Below are 15,758 nucleotides of genomic sequence, written 5' to 3'. Positions count from 1 at the left end.
GTTCAATACATAGTATAGTGTTTCCATCAAATATTCAGAACTCCACTGCAGGCATTTAAAGCCGCCATACGGTGTGTGTGTATATATATATATATATAGTATTTATTTCACAAGCCTGAGAAACGGGTGGTCCTTTTTAGACATTTAAAAAGTAATGCAGAAATCGCACCGCCATTTCCTGGTTGTAAAATGTTTTAATAGTTGGCCTAATTAAAGTATGACAAAACAAGCCATGTATGGTGTAGAGAATCATTGCACGATTTAAAACAGTGAAATATCTTTTCAATAAACAAAAATATTGTACATTCAGATGTTTGAAGCTCGTGTACAAAACCTAAAATAAAAGACGCAAAAACTGAATTTAATCGGAATCAAAGAAATTACGCACATAGAACAGATCTGCTTCTAAAAACTTGCTTTCAATGAGAATGACAGATCTAGCTCACATTTCTATGTGAATTTGGTCAGGTGACCTAAAAAGTGACATACTGCAGCTTTAACAGTGAGCCCCTTCCATACAGACTGGAAAATAACATGACAAATCATGTCTAAACAGACGTGTGTGTGTGTGTGTGTGTGTTAGGAGTTGGTCTCTCACATCACAGCAAATCCAAAACCATAAAAAAAAAAACTGTCAATAATCCTTATGTCCGTGCTTTTACAGTAAGCATTGGTCTCGGTCTTACACCACTGAAATGGGAAAAATGATCCTTCGTAACAGAATAAAATCCTATACATTTTTCTGAATTAATAAAACATGTTCCTATTGTTGCTGTACATGTGTGCACGCTCAGCATATCAATACATACAGGCAACTACCAACATAAAGGAAACACCAACATAAATGATCTTAATAGGGTGTTGGGCCACTATGAGCCAGAACATCTTCAATGCATAGATTCTATAAGTGTCTGGAACTCAATTGGAGGAATGCTCCATTCTTCCACAAGAAATTCCACCATTTGGTGTTTTGCTGTTGGTGGTGGAAAACGCTGTCTCACTCGCCACTCCAGAATCTCCCATAAGTGTTCAATTGCACTGAGATCTGGTGACTGAGACACTTCAAACCCCCTATGGTCTTTTGAGACGTCTATTTCAGTCCCAGAACTCTTCTAGCCTAGGCAGCCCAAATAACCACCATGGGATGTTAATTGCTTAATTGACTCAGGAACTACACCTGTGTGGAAGCACCTGCTTTAACTCTACTTTGAATCCCTCATTGACTCAAGTGTTTCCTTTACTTTGGCAGTAACCTGTACATGCGCCATAGATGTGTGAATGTGTGTATGAAATAGAAGTCCCCACACAAGACTGTGTATAGTAGTTATGTATGACCAGCCCATGTCAACAGATCAGTTACAGTGTGGTTATGCAGTGATAATCTATACGCTGTGTGTTAGTGTGTGTGTGTCCAGTATGGGCTATTTAGCAAGTGTTCCAATACAATTGCTGACGTTGAGCCACAGCCTTGTAGAACGGTATAATCCAGGGTTCCCCAACTAGCAGCCCACTGTGATTTTATTTAGCCCCCCCAAGTTCTGAAAATTACTATTTTAAATTGTTGACCATAAGATTGTTGACCATAAGACTGTTGACCATAAGACTGTTAAAACACCAGCCAATGAGCTCCAAGTTTTAATTTTGGAAATCTGTCCCACAATATTCCCAGGCATAATACAGAGATATATGTGATCATATACAAACATATGCCAGGTTTGAAATGATTATGTTTAAGTCAAATATATTTGTTTGGGCTTCTTGCGGTCAATTTGAAGTCAACAAATTATTTGTAATTATGTTAATCCGCTCATGAAAAATCATGCCATGGCTTAATCTAGTTGATGATCCCTGTTGTAAACCAAGGTCCATTAAAAACATGTCACAACCTTCGTACTGGTGTCCTCTTACCAGGGAAGAGCAGGGGGTTAAAGGATGAACAAAGTGAGAAATTACTCTGAACAAGAAAACAGTTCAGTTCGATCTCCTTCCCTCCTCAACATTTGCCTACTGAATGGGGTCCCAACTCCTACTATCCAAGAAGAATGAATGCCAGAATTCCAGCCTAGCTCCATGTATGGAGCCATTGATTCTAATGGCGAGAGATCCGTGTCAACTCAGCACCACACATCTGCAGAAGGAAGAACTGGGGAAACAGCATGTCTTCTCTACTGTCATGTTTTCAGCTTGCTGTCCATCTCTACGTGTGTCTGCATGTGGCTAGGCAGGTCCTGTAGAGACAAGGGGGAGACAAGGTACTCAAACATTGACAATAACCCCCCCTCTGTTCCTTATATACAAAGAGCTCTCAAATTCTGCATTTCTGACAGAATAATCATCTGTAATAACAAGATCTGCAATTCAGGCAGACAGTCTTGTAGACAGACAGGTTGACTGTTGGTGTTTGTCCATTAGTCAACCTGTCTGTCTACAAACCTGTCTGTCTATCTCTTACCAGGTGGGAGGAGTCTTGCGTGGCGAAGGCGGCGTCGCAATTCCTCCAGCGACACCTGAAGGTCTGCAGGTGCCGGTTGCTGTGGTCGGTGAGCAGGTGCTGCAGGAGGTGCTCCCCCATGCCAAAGATCAGCGAGCAACCGTGCCACTGCACACAAAGGTCAGGTCAGAAAATGACCCGTCAGACAAAACGATAGGAAATATTCTGAAGGTAAACCCCAGCTTGTTTCTCTTACCCAGCAGCGGTAGTTTTGCATCAAGTTGAGTTTCACGGCCTGGACAGTGCCGTCGTAGCAGCCTGTGTAGATCTACATTGCATCAGGAGAGAAGAGTAGTTTATTGTCCACAACTGCTCTTTTCAATTTTGTAAATTCTATCAACTGTACAATGCATTCACAGTAGTCCCCTTTCCAATGTACTGAATGTAGATGTTCATATTGCCTCTAGGCCCACAGGCAGGAGGGTTGGCTTCTGGGCTGACGAAACAAGCTCACTTACCACACTCTTATGGATGGCCATACACATCACCATGTCATGGTGGCCACCGTACACCTGCAGCCGGTCGTGGGACTGTGGAGAGAAAGAAGGGTTGAGGGAGGAGAGAGAGACGGAGAGAGGGGTTGAGTGAGGGAGGAGAGAGAGACAGAAAGAGAGGATCGCAGGACAGAGATGGTTCACCATCTTATATTGTGTGTGTTCTTTTATTAAGTGTGTTGCACTTTAAAATCAAGCATGATTTGTTTCAGAGAGACAGACGGAGGCCGAGAGAGCGAAAGCGAGGCGGACGGAGGCCGAGAGAGACAGACGGAGGCCGAGAGACAGAGCCGAGAGAGACAGACGGAGAGAATTGGCCACTATTCTAGAAAAATCCTCAGCCCCTGGTGTTAGTCTCCACAATTCAGAGGTTAAATGCCTACTCTTCGCAGATGACCCGTGCCTGCTGTCCCCTACAGCACATGGCCTACAGCAGAGCCTGGACCTGCTAGAGCAGTACTGCCAGACCTGGGCCCTGGCAGTAAACGTCAAAAAGACTCAAAATATGATTTTCCAGAGAAGATCCAGATCTCAGGGAACTAGACCAAAGTTCTCAATTGGTACAAAATATATAGAGTACTGCACACACTACAATTACATAGGTTTAAAAATAAGCTCAACTGGGCACCTTAATGAGGCAGTGAATGAACTAAGAGAAAGTACACAGGACATTCTACGCTATTAAAAAACAAATTCAAATTGAAAACACCTATTACAATTTGGCTAAAACTAATCAAATGTGTCATTGAACCAATTGCACTTTATGGCAGTGAGGTGCGGGGTACTCTTGCAAAACAAGATTTCACCAAATGGACCAACACCCAATTGAAACCCTGTATGCAGAGTTCTGTACGATTTTCCTACATGTCCGACAATCAATGCATGCAGGGCAGAATTAGGCCAAAATCCACTAATAATAATAATAATAACTAAAAAAAAAGCAATTAAGTTTTATAAACATCTAAAATACAGTGACCGCCTCTCATATCATTACCAAGCCCTGCAATGTCAAGAGTTGAGCATAGAAAAGAGTCCCCTCATCCAAAACCTTCTGCCCCAGCTGTGCCCTGGACACCGTATGTGAATTGATTTCCCCCCCCCATCTTTCTTCAGAGCTCGTGCTGTTAGGTGACCTAAACTGGGACATGCTTAACACCCCGGCCATCCTACAATCTAAACTTGAAGCAATCAATCTCACACATTATCAATGAACCTACCAGGTACAACCCCAAATCTGTAAACACAGGCACCCTCATAGATATCATCCTAACCAACCTGCCCTCAAATACACCTCTGCAGTCTTCAACCTGGATCTCAGCAATCACTGCCTGCGTCCGTAATGGGTCTGCGGTCAAACGACCACCCCTCATTACTGTCAAACACTCCCTAAAACACTTCTGCGAGCAGGCCTTTCTAATTGACCTGGCATAGACATATACCTCATTCCGTCAGTAGAAGATGACTGGTTAGTCTTTAAAAGTGCTTTCCTCACCATCTTAAATAAGCATGCAAAAAATGTAGAACCAGGAACAGATATAGCCCTTGGTTCACTCCAGACCTGTCTGCCCTTGACCAGCACAAAAAACATCCTGTGGCGTTCTGCATTAGTATCGAATAGCCCCTGAGATATGCAACTTTTCAGGGAAGTTAGGAACCAATATACACAGGCAGTTAGGAAAGGCTAGCTTTTTCAAACAGAAATTTGCATCCTGTAGCACAAACTCCAAAAGGTTCTGGGACACTAAAGTCCATGGAGAATAAGAGCACCTCCTCCCAGCTGCCCACTGCACTGAGGCTAGGAAACAGTGTCACCACCGATAAATACGCAATAGAGAATTTCAATAAGCATTTTTCTACAGCTGGCCAAGCTTTCCACCTGGCTACCCCTACCCCGGTCAACAGCCCTGCACCCCCCACAGCAACTTGCTCATGCCTACCCCATTTCTCCTTCACCCAAATTCAGATAACTGATGTTCTGAAAGAGCTGCAAAATCTGGACCCCTACAAATCAGCCGGGTTAGACAATCTTTACCTTCTCTTTCTAAAATGATCTGCCAAAATGGTTGCAACCCCTATTACTAACCTGTTCAACCTCATTTGTAAGATTGGAAAGCTGCCGCGGTCATCCCCCTCTTCAAATGGGGAGACACTCTAGACCCTAACTGCTACAGACATATCTATCCTACCCTGCCTTTCTAAGGTCTTTGAATGCCAAGTTAACAAACAGATCACAGACCATTTCGAATCCCACCGTACCTTCTCCGTTATGCAATCTGGCTTCAGAGCTGGTCATGGGTGCACCTCAGCCACGCTCAAGGTCCTAAACGATATCATAACCACCATCGATAAGAGACAATACTGTGCAATGGTATTCATCGACCTGGCCAAGGCTTGACTCTCAAATGACTGCCTCGCCTGGTTCACCAACTACTTCTCAGATAGAGTTCAGTGTGTCAAATCGGAGGGCCTGTTGTCCGGACCTCTGGAAGTCTATGGGGGTGCCACAGGGTTCAATTCTAGGGCCGACTCTTTTCTCTGTATACATCAATGATGTCACTCTTGCTGCTGGTGACTCTTTGATCCACCTCTATGCAGACGACACCATTCTGTATACTTCTGGCCCTGCTTTGGACACTGTTAACTAACCTCCAGACGAACTTCAATGCCATTACAACTCTCCTTCCGTGGCCTCCAATTGCTCTTAAATGCAAGAAAAACTAAATGCATGGTCTTCAACCGATCGCTGCCCACAACTTCCCGCCCGCCTAGCATCACTACTCTGGACAGTTCTGACTGAATATGTGGACAACTATAAATACCTAGGTGTCTGGTTAGACTGTAAACTCTCCTTCCAGACTCACATTAAGCATCTCCAATCTAAAATTAAATCTAGAATCAGCTCCCTATTTCGCAACAAAGCATCCTTCACTCATGCTGCCAAACAAACCCTCGTAAAACGGACTATCCTATGACCCTTGTCTTCGGCAATGTCATTTACAAAATAGCCCCCAACACTCTACTTAGCAAATTGGATGCAGTCTATCAGTGCCATCCGTTTTGTCACCAAAGCCCCATGTACTACCCACCACTGCGACCTGTATGCTCTTGTTGGCTGGCCCTTTTTTCATATTCGTCGCCAAACCCACTGGCTCCAGGTCATCTATAAGTCTTTGCTAGGTAAAGTCCCGCCTTATCTCAGCTCACTGGTCACCATAGCAGCACCCATCCATAGCACGCACTCCAGCAGGTATATTTCACTGTTCACCCCCAAAGCCAATTCCTCCTTTGGCCGCATTTCCTTCCAGTTCTATGTTGCCAATGACTGGAACGAACTGCAAAAATCACATCTCCCTCACTAGCTTTAAGCACCAGCTGTCAGAGCAGCTCATAAGTCACTGCACCTGTACATAGCCCACCTGTAATTAGCCCATCCAACTACCTCATCCCCATACTGTTATTTTGCTCCTTTGCACCCCAGTATCTCTACTTGCACACTCATCTTGTGCACATCTATCACTCCAGTGTTTAATTGCTATAATGCAATTATTTCACCACTATGGCCTATTGCCTTACCTCCGTTATTCTACCTCATTTACACACACTGTATATAGACTTCGTATTGTATTATTGACTGTATGTTTGTTGATTCCATGTGTAACTCTGTTGTTTGTGTTGCATTGCTTTCCTTTATCTTGGCCAGGTCGCAGTTTTAAATGAGAACTTGTTCTCAACTAGCCTACCTTGTTAAATAAAAGGTTAAAAACATTTTTTATTTTTATTAAAAAATCCAGCTGGTCCTGGGGTTGTGTTCACAAACCTGTTCTAATAAAACAAATTACAACACAATCAAAACTACATTGCTTATTGGGAAACACAAGCACAAAGCAAAATGCAGTCCTATCTGGCCCTAAATTGACAGTACACCGTTGCTAACTATTTGACCTTGGTTACTGAACAAAACCTTAGAAAAACCTTGACAAAATACAGGCTCAGGGAGCACAGCCTTGCCATTGAGAAGGGTAGACACAGGAATACTTAGCTCCCTGTAAAGGAAAGGCTTTGCAACCACCGCATCACAGCAGAACAGAGCTGCATTTCCTGACAAAACATCAAAAATATAAAACAATTAGATAGTGTCATTTCCCCAAATTTGAAACCCTTATTCAAGGTTTCAAAGACCTCTCTGATGAGAGTAGGCAACCTGTCCTGTTGGGGGAGGACGCAGAGAGCTGTGGGTTGGCAGCGCACTACATTGCTACCTGCCATAAGATGAGGGACAGTGTCTGACAGACCAATCAACCTGCACATGTCCTCTACTGTATGCTTATTGTTATTGTTCAATGTATGGTTATTTTGACCCTTGGTTACTGTTGTCCCGTTGACAATTTTGATTCTTATTATTTTCATATTGTAAATATCCAAAGTAAGCTTTGGCAATATGTACATTGTTACGGTATACCAATAAAGCAAATTGAATGGAATTGAGAAAGAGAGCGAGACAGAGAGAGCGACAGATAAGCTAGTAATCTGAGTGAGTGGATAAAGCCATTGAAGGAGTAGGATGAGGCAGACCCACCTGTAACTCGTAGACACGCACCAACTTGTCCAGGCAGGCTGTCACCATGACCTTCCCCAAGATGGCTAACGCTGTGACTGCGTGGCTGTGACCCTTATAGATACGGACCAGCTCACCCGTCTACGCATGGACAGACACAGAGGGAGCGAGGAAGATGTCAACCAAAAAGACTGACATCAAAAAAATCTACTAAATCCACAGATTATGTGACTGTTCCGTCATACGGGAATGAATGTGTTACGATGATTATGTGAACAAGGAAAGTGATGGGAGGGGTTAGACACTCACGTGGATGTTGTGGGCGTGGACAGACGTATCACTGGAGCCGCTGAAGACCAGGTCATTCACCACCTGACATCAGACAAATGGGGAAAGAATGATCATACCTGACAGGCAGAGTCAGAGTTCTCCGTTCAAGACCACCAACAAATTAACGTTATATTAACATGCCAAGTGTTAACTCGTGTCCAAAATGAGAATAAAACACTGATTGCATCACATTCAGACCACTACAGGAGAACAAACCCTGAAATATGCTGTGTCAGTGTAGGAATGCTGACCCGGGATCAGGGTAGGAATGCTGACCCGGGATCAGGTCCTGCCTGTCCATAGGGTCTAAGAGGGAAATGTGTTCTCGGTAAAAGGTCGGGGTTGACTCCCCAATTGACTGAATTCAAATGGAATTGACCCCTGACCCTGGACCCAAGGACACACGATAAGATTTCTATTTTAGATCATATCAACTACCCGACTCCTCACCTTCATACAGAGGACGGTCTTAGTGTGGCCCTGCAGTGAGCGCAGCAGCAGACCGCTCTTGGCGTCACGTACGCTGATGGTGCTGTCATAAGAGCCCACTAGCAGCACCCGCCGAGCTCCCTCCTGGGACGTGCCCAGGCAGCTCACCCCCCGTGGGCCGTGGCACTCAAACACATCCAGCTGCCTCTGGGTCTGCAGGGGAGAGGAAGGAGAAGAGGAAGAGAACAACTGTTTGTATCATATTCTGATCCAAGCTATAACTAGGAACTACACCATGTTGAATAGAGGACCAATCAAAGCGTCTCAGAGAAGGAGTGCCAATCTAGGATCGGTTGTGCCTTTTTGATCGTAATGGAGAGAGAATAAAATCATATGGATAAGGGGGACCTGATCCCAGATCAGCACACCTACTCTGAGATGCTTTATGATTTCAGGACCTGGACTCCAGGCTTAGACGCACTCACCTTGACTTCAAAGCTGACCACAGATCCATTTGCTAGGCCTACGTACAGGATGTTCCAGTGAATGTGCAGACACAGCACCCGGTCGGACAGAGAGATCTGCTCAAGGCACTTCTTTGACTGAAGAGGGAAAGGAGGAAGATGAGGACAATATATATACAGTAAGGAGAGTGTAGGAAGATGAGGACCAGAGATATACAGTAGGGAGAGGGCAGGTGATGTATAGGAAGATGAGGACCACTGATATACAGTAGGGAGAGAGTAGGTGATGTATAGGAAGATGAGGACAATATATATATATATATACAGTAAGGAGAGGGTAGGTGATGTATAGGAAGATGAGGACAATATATACAGTAAGGAGAGGGTAGGTGATGTGTAGGAAGATGAGGACCACTGATATACAGTAGGGAGAGGGTAGGTAATGTGTAGGAAGATGAGGACCAGAGATATACAGTAGGGAGAGGGGAGGTGATGTATAGGAAGATGAGGACCAGAGATATACAGTAGGGAGAGGGGAGGTGATGTATAGGAAGATGAGGACCAGAGATATACAGTAGGGAGAGGGGAGGTGATGTATAGGAAGATGAGGACCAGAGATATACAGTAGGGAGAGGGTAGATGTATAGGAAGATAATTCTCAAATCAAAAGATGACCCATCTACACACAATACATCATAATTACAAAGTGACCAGAAATATCAAATTTAAATAACGCCCCCCTTCCCCCTGAGTCAAAACTTCGAAGAAGCACCCCCGTCCGTCTTTCTGGGTATGTTTTTATTCTGCGTAATATATTTTTTTGTACAGATGAACGTGGTACCTTCAGGCGTATAGACAGACACCTTATGTGTTTGAATAAAACCAACTACATATGCACTGAGCTTGTCTGATGCTTTAAGCACATTGTTTGATTAAATAATGAAGACACAAATGACTAAAGAAAGAGCCAGATGGTCACACAAACATTTTTTATAGCGAGTGCCTGTGTGATTGGCACACGTTGTCTCGCTCTCCTCCCTACTGCAGTGAAGGCACCACAGCAAGTGTTAATTGCTCTCTCTGTGCTGAAGCTGCAACAATTTCAGCCATTTAGTTTCTTACTTGTTTTTGAATGAAAAGTTGTTACCATAATCCCTCATTTGTTCAGGAAAAACAATCCCTATTCCCTCAAACCTTGCTCTCTTTACGTGAAACAAATACGCATGGCATGCATGTGACCAATAGGGCCTGACCTATAGCATATCATTATCACATCGATAAACAAACACCAAAAAACAAACACGTGTGACAGCAAAATGGATGCGGAGGACGTGAAAAAAACACTTGAACGGGAGAATGTTTACTGGTTGCTCAGGAAAAAAAAGGGAAGTCAGATCTGTGGGAGATATTTGACTTGGTTGTGGAAATGACTGGAGATGAAGAATAAGGAGGGAATAGGAAACAGGCGTTGTGAGTAGTGCCCCAAGCTGTTGCTGTTAGATTACAATATTATTTCTTCTGACAATTTTGAACAGTGTAAACACTAAGTGTACAAGAGTCATAAAAACATGTTTATAATATATAAAGCCTTTATTACAGCAGACTAAAAACAGCTGCATGGATTTGTGAATTGCGTTTTACTTTTGTTTAGGCTAATTATTCAACGCTCCCTTTGGTTATTTAATTTTTTAACTAAAAATGCTTGACTGTATTTCACAACGTGAATGTCTCGTATGCTGTGTGATGGAATTAACAAATGATCCAGTAGCCTATAGTTCCGGCGCCGACAGAGATGGCCGCCTCGCTTCGCGTTCCTAGGAAACTATGCAGTTTTTTTTTTTTTTTACGTGTTATTTCTTACATTAGTACCCCAGGTCATCTTAGGTTTCATTACATACAGTCGAGAAGAACTACTGAATATAAGATCAGCGTCAACTCACCATCAGTACGACCAAGAATATGTTTTTCGCGACGCGGATCCTGTGTTCTGCCTTACAAACAGGACAACGGAGTGGATCCCATGCAGCGACCCAAAAAAACGACTCCGAAAAAGAGGGAAACGAGGCGGTCTTCTGGTCAGACTCCGGAGACGGGCACATCGTGCACCACTCCCTAGCATTCTTCTTGCCAATGTCCAGTCTCTTGACAACAAGGTTGATGAAATCCGAGCAAGGGTAGCATTCCAGAGGGACATCAGAGACTAACGTTCTTTGCTTCACGGAAACATGGCTCACTGGAGAGACGCTATCCGAGGCGGTGCAGCCAACGGGTTTCTCCACGCATCGCGCCGACAGAAACAAACATCTTTCTGGTAAGAAGAGGGGCGGGGGCGTATGCCTTATGGCTAACGTGACATGGTGTGATGAAAGAAACATACAGGAACTCAAATCCTTCTGTTCACCAGATTTAGAATTCCTCACAATCAAATGTAGACCGCATTATCTACCAAGAGAATTCTCTTCGATTATAATCACAGCCGTATATATCCCCCCCCCCCCAAGGAGACGCATCGATGGCTCTGAACAAACTTTATTTAACTCTCTGCAAACTGGAAACGATTTATCCGGAGGCTGCATTCATTGTAGCTGGGGATTTTAACAAGGCTAATCTGAAAACAAGACTCCCTAAATTTTATCAGCATATCGATTGCGCAACCAGGGGTGGAAAGACCTTGGATCATTGTTACTCTAACTTCCGCGACGCATATAAGGCCCTGCCCCGCCCCCCTTTCGGAAAAGCTGACCACGACTCCATTTTGTTGATCCCTGCCTACAGACAGAAACTAAAACAAGAGGCTCCCACGCTGAGGTCTGTCCAACGCTGGTCCGACCAAGCTGACTCCACACTCCCAAGACTGCTTCCATCACGTGGACTGGGACATGTTTCGTATTGCGTCAGATAACAATATTGACGAATACGCTGATTCGGTGTGCGAGTTCATTAGAACGTGCGTTGAAGATGTCGTTCCCATAGCAACGATTAAAACATTCCCTAACCAGAAACCGTGGATTGATGGCAGCATTCGTGTGAAACTGAAAGCGCGAACCACTGCTTTTAATCAGGGCAAGGTGTCTGGTAACATGACCGAATACAAACAGTGCAGCTATTCCCTCCGCAAGGCTATCAAACAAGCTAAGCATCAGTACAGAGACAAAGTAGAATCTCAATTCAACGGCTCAGACACAAGAGGCATGTGGCAGGGTCTACAGTCAATCACTGACTACAGGAAGAAATCCAGCCCAGTCACGGACGAGGATTTCTTGCTCCCAGGCAGACTAAATAACTTTTTTGCCCGCTTTGAGGACAATACAGTGCCACTGACACAGCCTGCAACGAAAACATGCGGTCTCTCCTTCACTGCAGCCGAGGTGAGTAAGACATTTAAACGTGTTAACCCTCGCAAGGCTGCAGGCCCATACGGCATCCCCAGCCGCGCCCTCAGAGCATGCGCAGACCAGCTGGCCGGTGTGTTTACGGACATATTCAATCAATCCCTATACCAGTCTGCTGTTCCCACATGCTTCAAGAGGGCCACCATTGTTCCTGTTCCCAAGAAAGCTAAGGTAACTGAGCTAAACGACTACCGCCCCGTAGCACTCACATCCGTCATCATGAAGTGCTTTGAGAGACTAGTCAAGGACCATATCACCTCCACCCTACCTGACACCCTAGACCCACTCCAATTTGCTTACCGCCCAAATAGGTCCACAGACGATGCAATCTCAACCACACTGCACACTGCCCTAACCCATCTGGACAAGAGGAATAACTATGTGAGAATGATGCTCATCGACTACAGCTCGGCATTCAACACCATAGTACCCTCCAAGCTCGTCATCAAGCTCGAGACCCTGGGTCTCGACCCCGCCCTGTGCAACTGGGTACTGGACTTCCTGACGGGCCGCCCCCAGGTGGTGAGGGTAGGCAACAACATCTCCTCCCCGCTGATCCTCAACACTGGGGCCCCACAAGGGTGCGTTCTGAGCCCTCTCCTGTACTCCCTGTTCACCCACGACTGCGTGGCCACGCACGCCTCCAACTCAATCATCAAGTTTGCAGACGACACAACAGTGGTAGGCTTGATTACCAACAACGACGAGACGGCCTACAGGGAGGAGGTGAGAGCCCTCGGAGTGTGGTGTCAGGAAAATAACCTCACACTCAACGTCAACAAAACAGCAGAGGGAACACCCCCCTATCCACATCGATGGAACAGTAGTGGAGAGGGTAGCAAGTTAAGTTCCTCGGCATACACATCACAGACAAACTGAATTGGTCCACTCACACAGACAGCATCGTGAAGAAGGCGCAGCAGCGCCTCTTCAACCTCAGGAGGCTGAAGAAATTTGGCTTGTCACCAAAAGCACTCAAAGTTCTACAGATGCACAATCGAAAGCATCCTGGCGGGCTGTATCACCGCCTGGTACGGCAACTGCTCCGCCCTCAACCGTAAGGCTCTCCAGAGGGTAGTGAGGTCTGCACAACTCATCACCGGGGGCAAACTACCTGCCCTCCAGGACACCTACACCACCCGATGTTACAGGAAGGCCATAAAGATCATCAAGGACATCAACCACCCGAGCCACTGCCTGTTCACCCCGCTATCATCCAGAAGGCGAGGTCAGTACAGGTGCATCAAAGCTGGGACCGAGAGACTGAAAAACAGCTTCTATCTCAAGGCCATCAGACTGTTAAACAGCCACCACTAACATTGAGTGGCTGCTGCCAACACACTGACTCAACTCCAGCCACTTTAATAATGGGAATTGATAGGAAATGATGTAAATATATCACTAGCCACTTTAAACAATGCTACCTTATATAATGTTACTTACCCTACATTATTCATCTCATATGCATACGTATATACTGTACTCTATATCATCGACTGCATCCTTATGTAATACATGTATCACTAGCCACTAACTATGCCACTTTGTTTACATACTCATCTCATATGTATATACTGTACTCGATATCATCTACTGTATCTTGCCTATGCTGCTCTGTACCATCACTCATTCATATATCCTTATGTACATATTCTTTATCCCCTTACACTGTGTATAAGACAGTAGTTTTGGAATTGTTAGTTAGATTACTTGTTGGTTATTACTGCATTGTCGGAACTAGAAGCACAAGCATTTCGCTACACTCGCATTAACATCTGCTAACCATGTGTATGTGACAAATAAAATTTGATTTGATTTGAAATATAGGCCTAAGTAAGTTACGGTATTAAAGACTAAACAGGATGCTCTCTGAGGCCTACAGCTCGATGGTGGTTATACAAGGCTGCTATACTAAGCCTACTAACGATAACGGCATTACTTATTACAAAGATCATCATCATCATCATCATCATCATCATAATAATAATAGTAACAAGAAAAAGGCTATAAGAGTTGTGTGCATATTAAGTGTGACAAACTGGTGCTGTTAAATTACCATATACCTTTTCTGTCTGTTTGGAAAAGAGTAAACACTCAATAAATAAGTAATATCAGTCTGCCGTAACAATTTTTAAAAAGCCTTTTTTGGATACGCTAGCGTTCCACATATCCCAGAGGGGTTAACTGACTTGCCTAGTTAAATACATGTAAAATAAACCATTTGCTATTATGCACATAGCAACATAGGGAAAGGTGCCAATTCTACAGGGCACTGAAGATCATGTTTCAGAACCGCGGACAGCGAACATATCCAACACGGGAGAAAGCACATTTGATTTATTTGTTGGCACCATTATTTTTTACATAATATAACTCGCATACAATTTCAGTACAACATGTCTTAGTGATGGACTATGCCATCCCCGTGGCCTCCACAATGGACTAGTCCACTGAGACAGGCGCGAATCAGACAGGTGTCTTATACAACATAAAAAATAAACATTGCGACTGCTCGACTAAAGAAATCTCGGTCAACCAACAGCCTATCGAACAAACAATCGACCAGTCTACCTATTGCAGCCATTAAACGCTCTAAAAGTTTTAAAGTCACCATTGGCCTCTTGGTGAAATCATGAGCAGTTTCCTTCCTCTCCGGCAACTGAGTTAGGAAGGATGACTGTATGTTTATTGATACACCATCCAAAGTGTAATTAAAAACTTCCCCATGCTCAAAGGGATATTCAATGTCTGCTTTTAAAATGTTCTACCCATCTACCAATAGGTGCCCTTCTTTGCGAGTCATTGGAATACCTCCCTAGTCTTTGTGGTTGAATCTTTGTTTGAAATTCACTGTTCGACTGATAATTGTATGCGTGTGGGTGCAGAGATGAGGTTGTCATAAAAAAAAAAACATGTTAAAACACTATTATTGCACACAGTACATTTCAGCTTTCATTTTTTATTAAATGGTTAAAAAAAACTACAAATATTATTCCACTTTGACAATATGGGGTATTGTGATGTCATTATGGGGTATTGTGGATAGACCAGCGACCGAAAATATCTAAACCTAATCAATTTCAAATTCAGGCTGTAACACAACAAAATGTGGAAAAGGTCAAGGGGTGTGAATACTTTCTGAAGGCACTGTGTGATGAAAGGGGTTTGGTGCACAAGCATTTCGCTACACTCGCATTAACATCTGCTAACCATGTGTATGTGACAAATAAAACTTTGATTTGGTACCTTGATGCTGAAGCAGCGGATGGTGAGGTCACTGGAGCCGGTGTAGAGACGTGCTGGCAGGCCGGGCAGAGATGACACCAGCAGGCAGTTGATCTTGTTGGTGTGGCCCTCAAAGACAGCTTGGCACGCTTTGCTCTGAACACCCCAGGGACAAAAATACAGTATCTCAGCATTGTAAGCCTGCCTGTTAGTCAAATCAAATTTATATTGTAGAATAATAGAATACATCAAAACTATGAAATAACACATATGGAATCATGTAGTAAACAAAAAGTGTTAAATCAAAATATATTTTATATTTGAGATTCTTCAAAGTAGCCACCCTTTGCCTTGATGACAGCTTTTTACACTCTTAGC

The 15,758-nt window shown here is 44.0% G+C and overlaps 1 protein-coding gene across 1 annotated transcript in view; it reads right to left on the bottom strand.

Annotated features, from left to right (window-relative positions):
- Nucleotides 1-174: 174 nt before the first annotated feature.
- znf106b (zinc finger protein 106b) overlaps nucleotides 175-15,758 on the bottom strand; it is a 25,921-nt gene continuing 10,337 nt past the window's right edge. Inside the window, exons 12-20 of the mRNA XM_020496233.2 lie at nucleotides 15,402-15,536; nucleotides 8,785-8,901; nucleotides 8,321-8,512; nucleotides 7,850-7,912; nucleotides 7,562-7,681; nucleotides 2,950-3,021; nucleotides 2,688-2,759; nucleotides 2,453-2,599; nucleotides 175-2,228 (exon numbers count right to left, since the gene is read on the bottom strand). Coding sequence (XP_020351822.1) covers nucleotides 2,172-2,228; nucleotides 2,453-2,599; nucleotides 2,688-2,759; nucleotides 2,950-3,021; nucleotides 7,562-7,681; nucleotides 7,850-7,912; nucleotides 8,321-8,512; nucleotides 8,785-8,901; nucleotides 15,402-15,536 — 975 coding nt within the window. The 3' untranslated portion in view covers nucleotides 175-2,171. The remainder of the gene's footprint in view (nucleotides 2,229-2,452; nucleotides 2,600-2,687; nucleotides 2,760-2,949; nucleotides 3,022-7,561; nucleotides 7,682-7,849; nucleotides 7,913-8,320; nucleotides 8,513-8,784; nucleotides 8,902-15,401; nucleotides 15,537-15,758) is intronic.

This window comes from Oncorhynchus kisutch, linkage group LG12 (genome assembly GCF_002021735.2).
Source record: "Oncorhynchus kisutch isolate 150728-3 linkage group LG12, Okis_V2, whole genome shotgun sequence".
NCBI lineage: Eukaryota > Metazoa > Chordata > Actinopteri > Salmoniformes > Salmonidae > Oncorhynchus > Oncorhynchus kisutch.
Note: the sequence above shows the minus strand (reverse complement) of the source record. Positions and strands in the feature narration are given on the sequence as shown.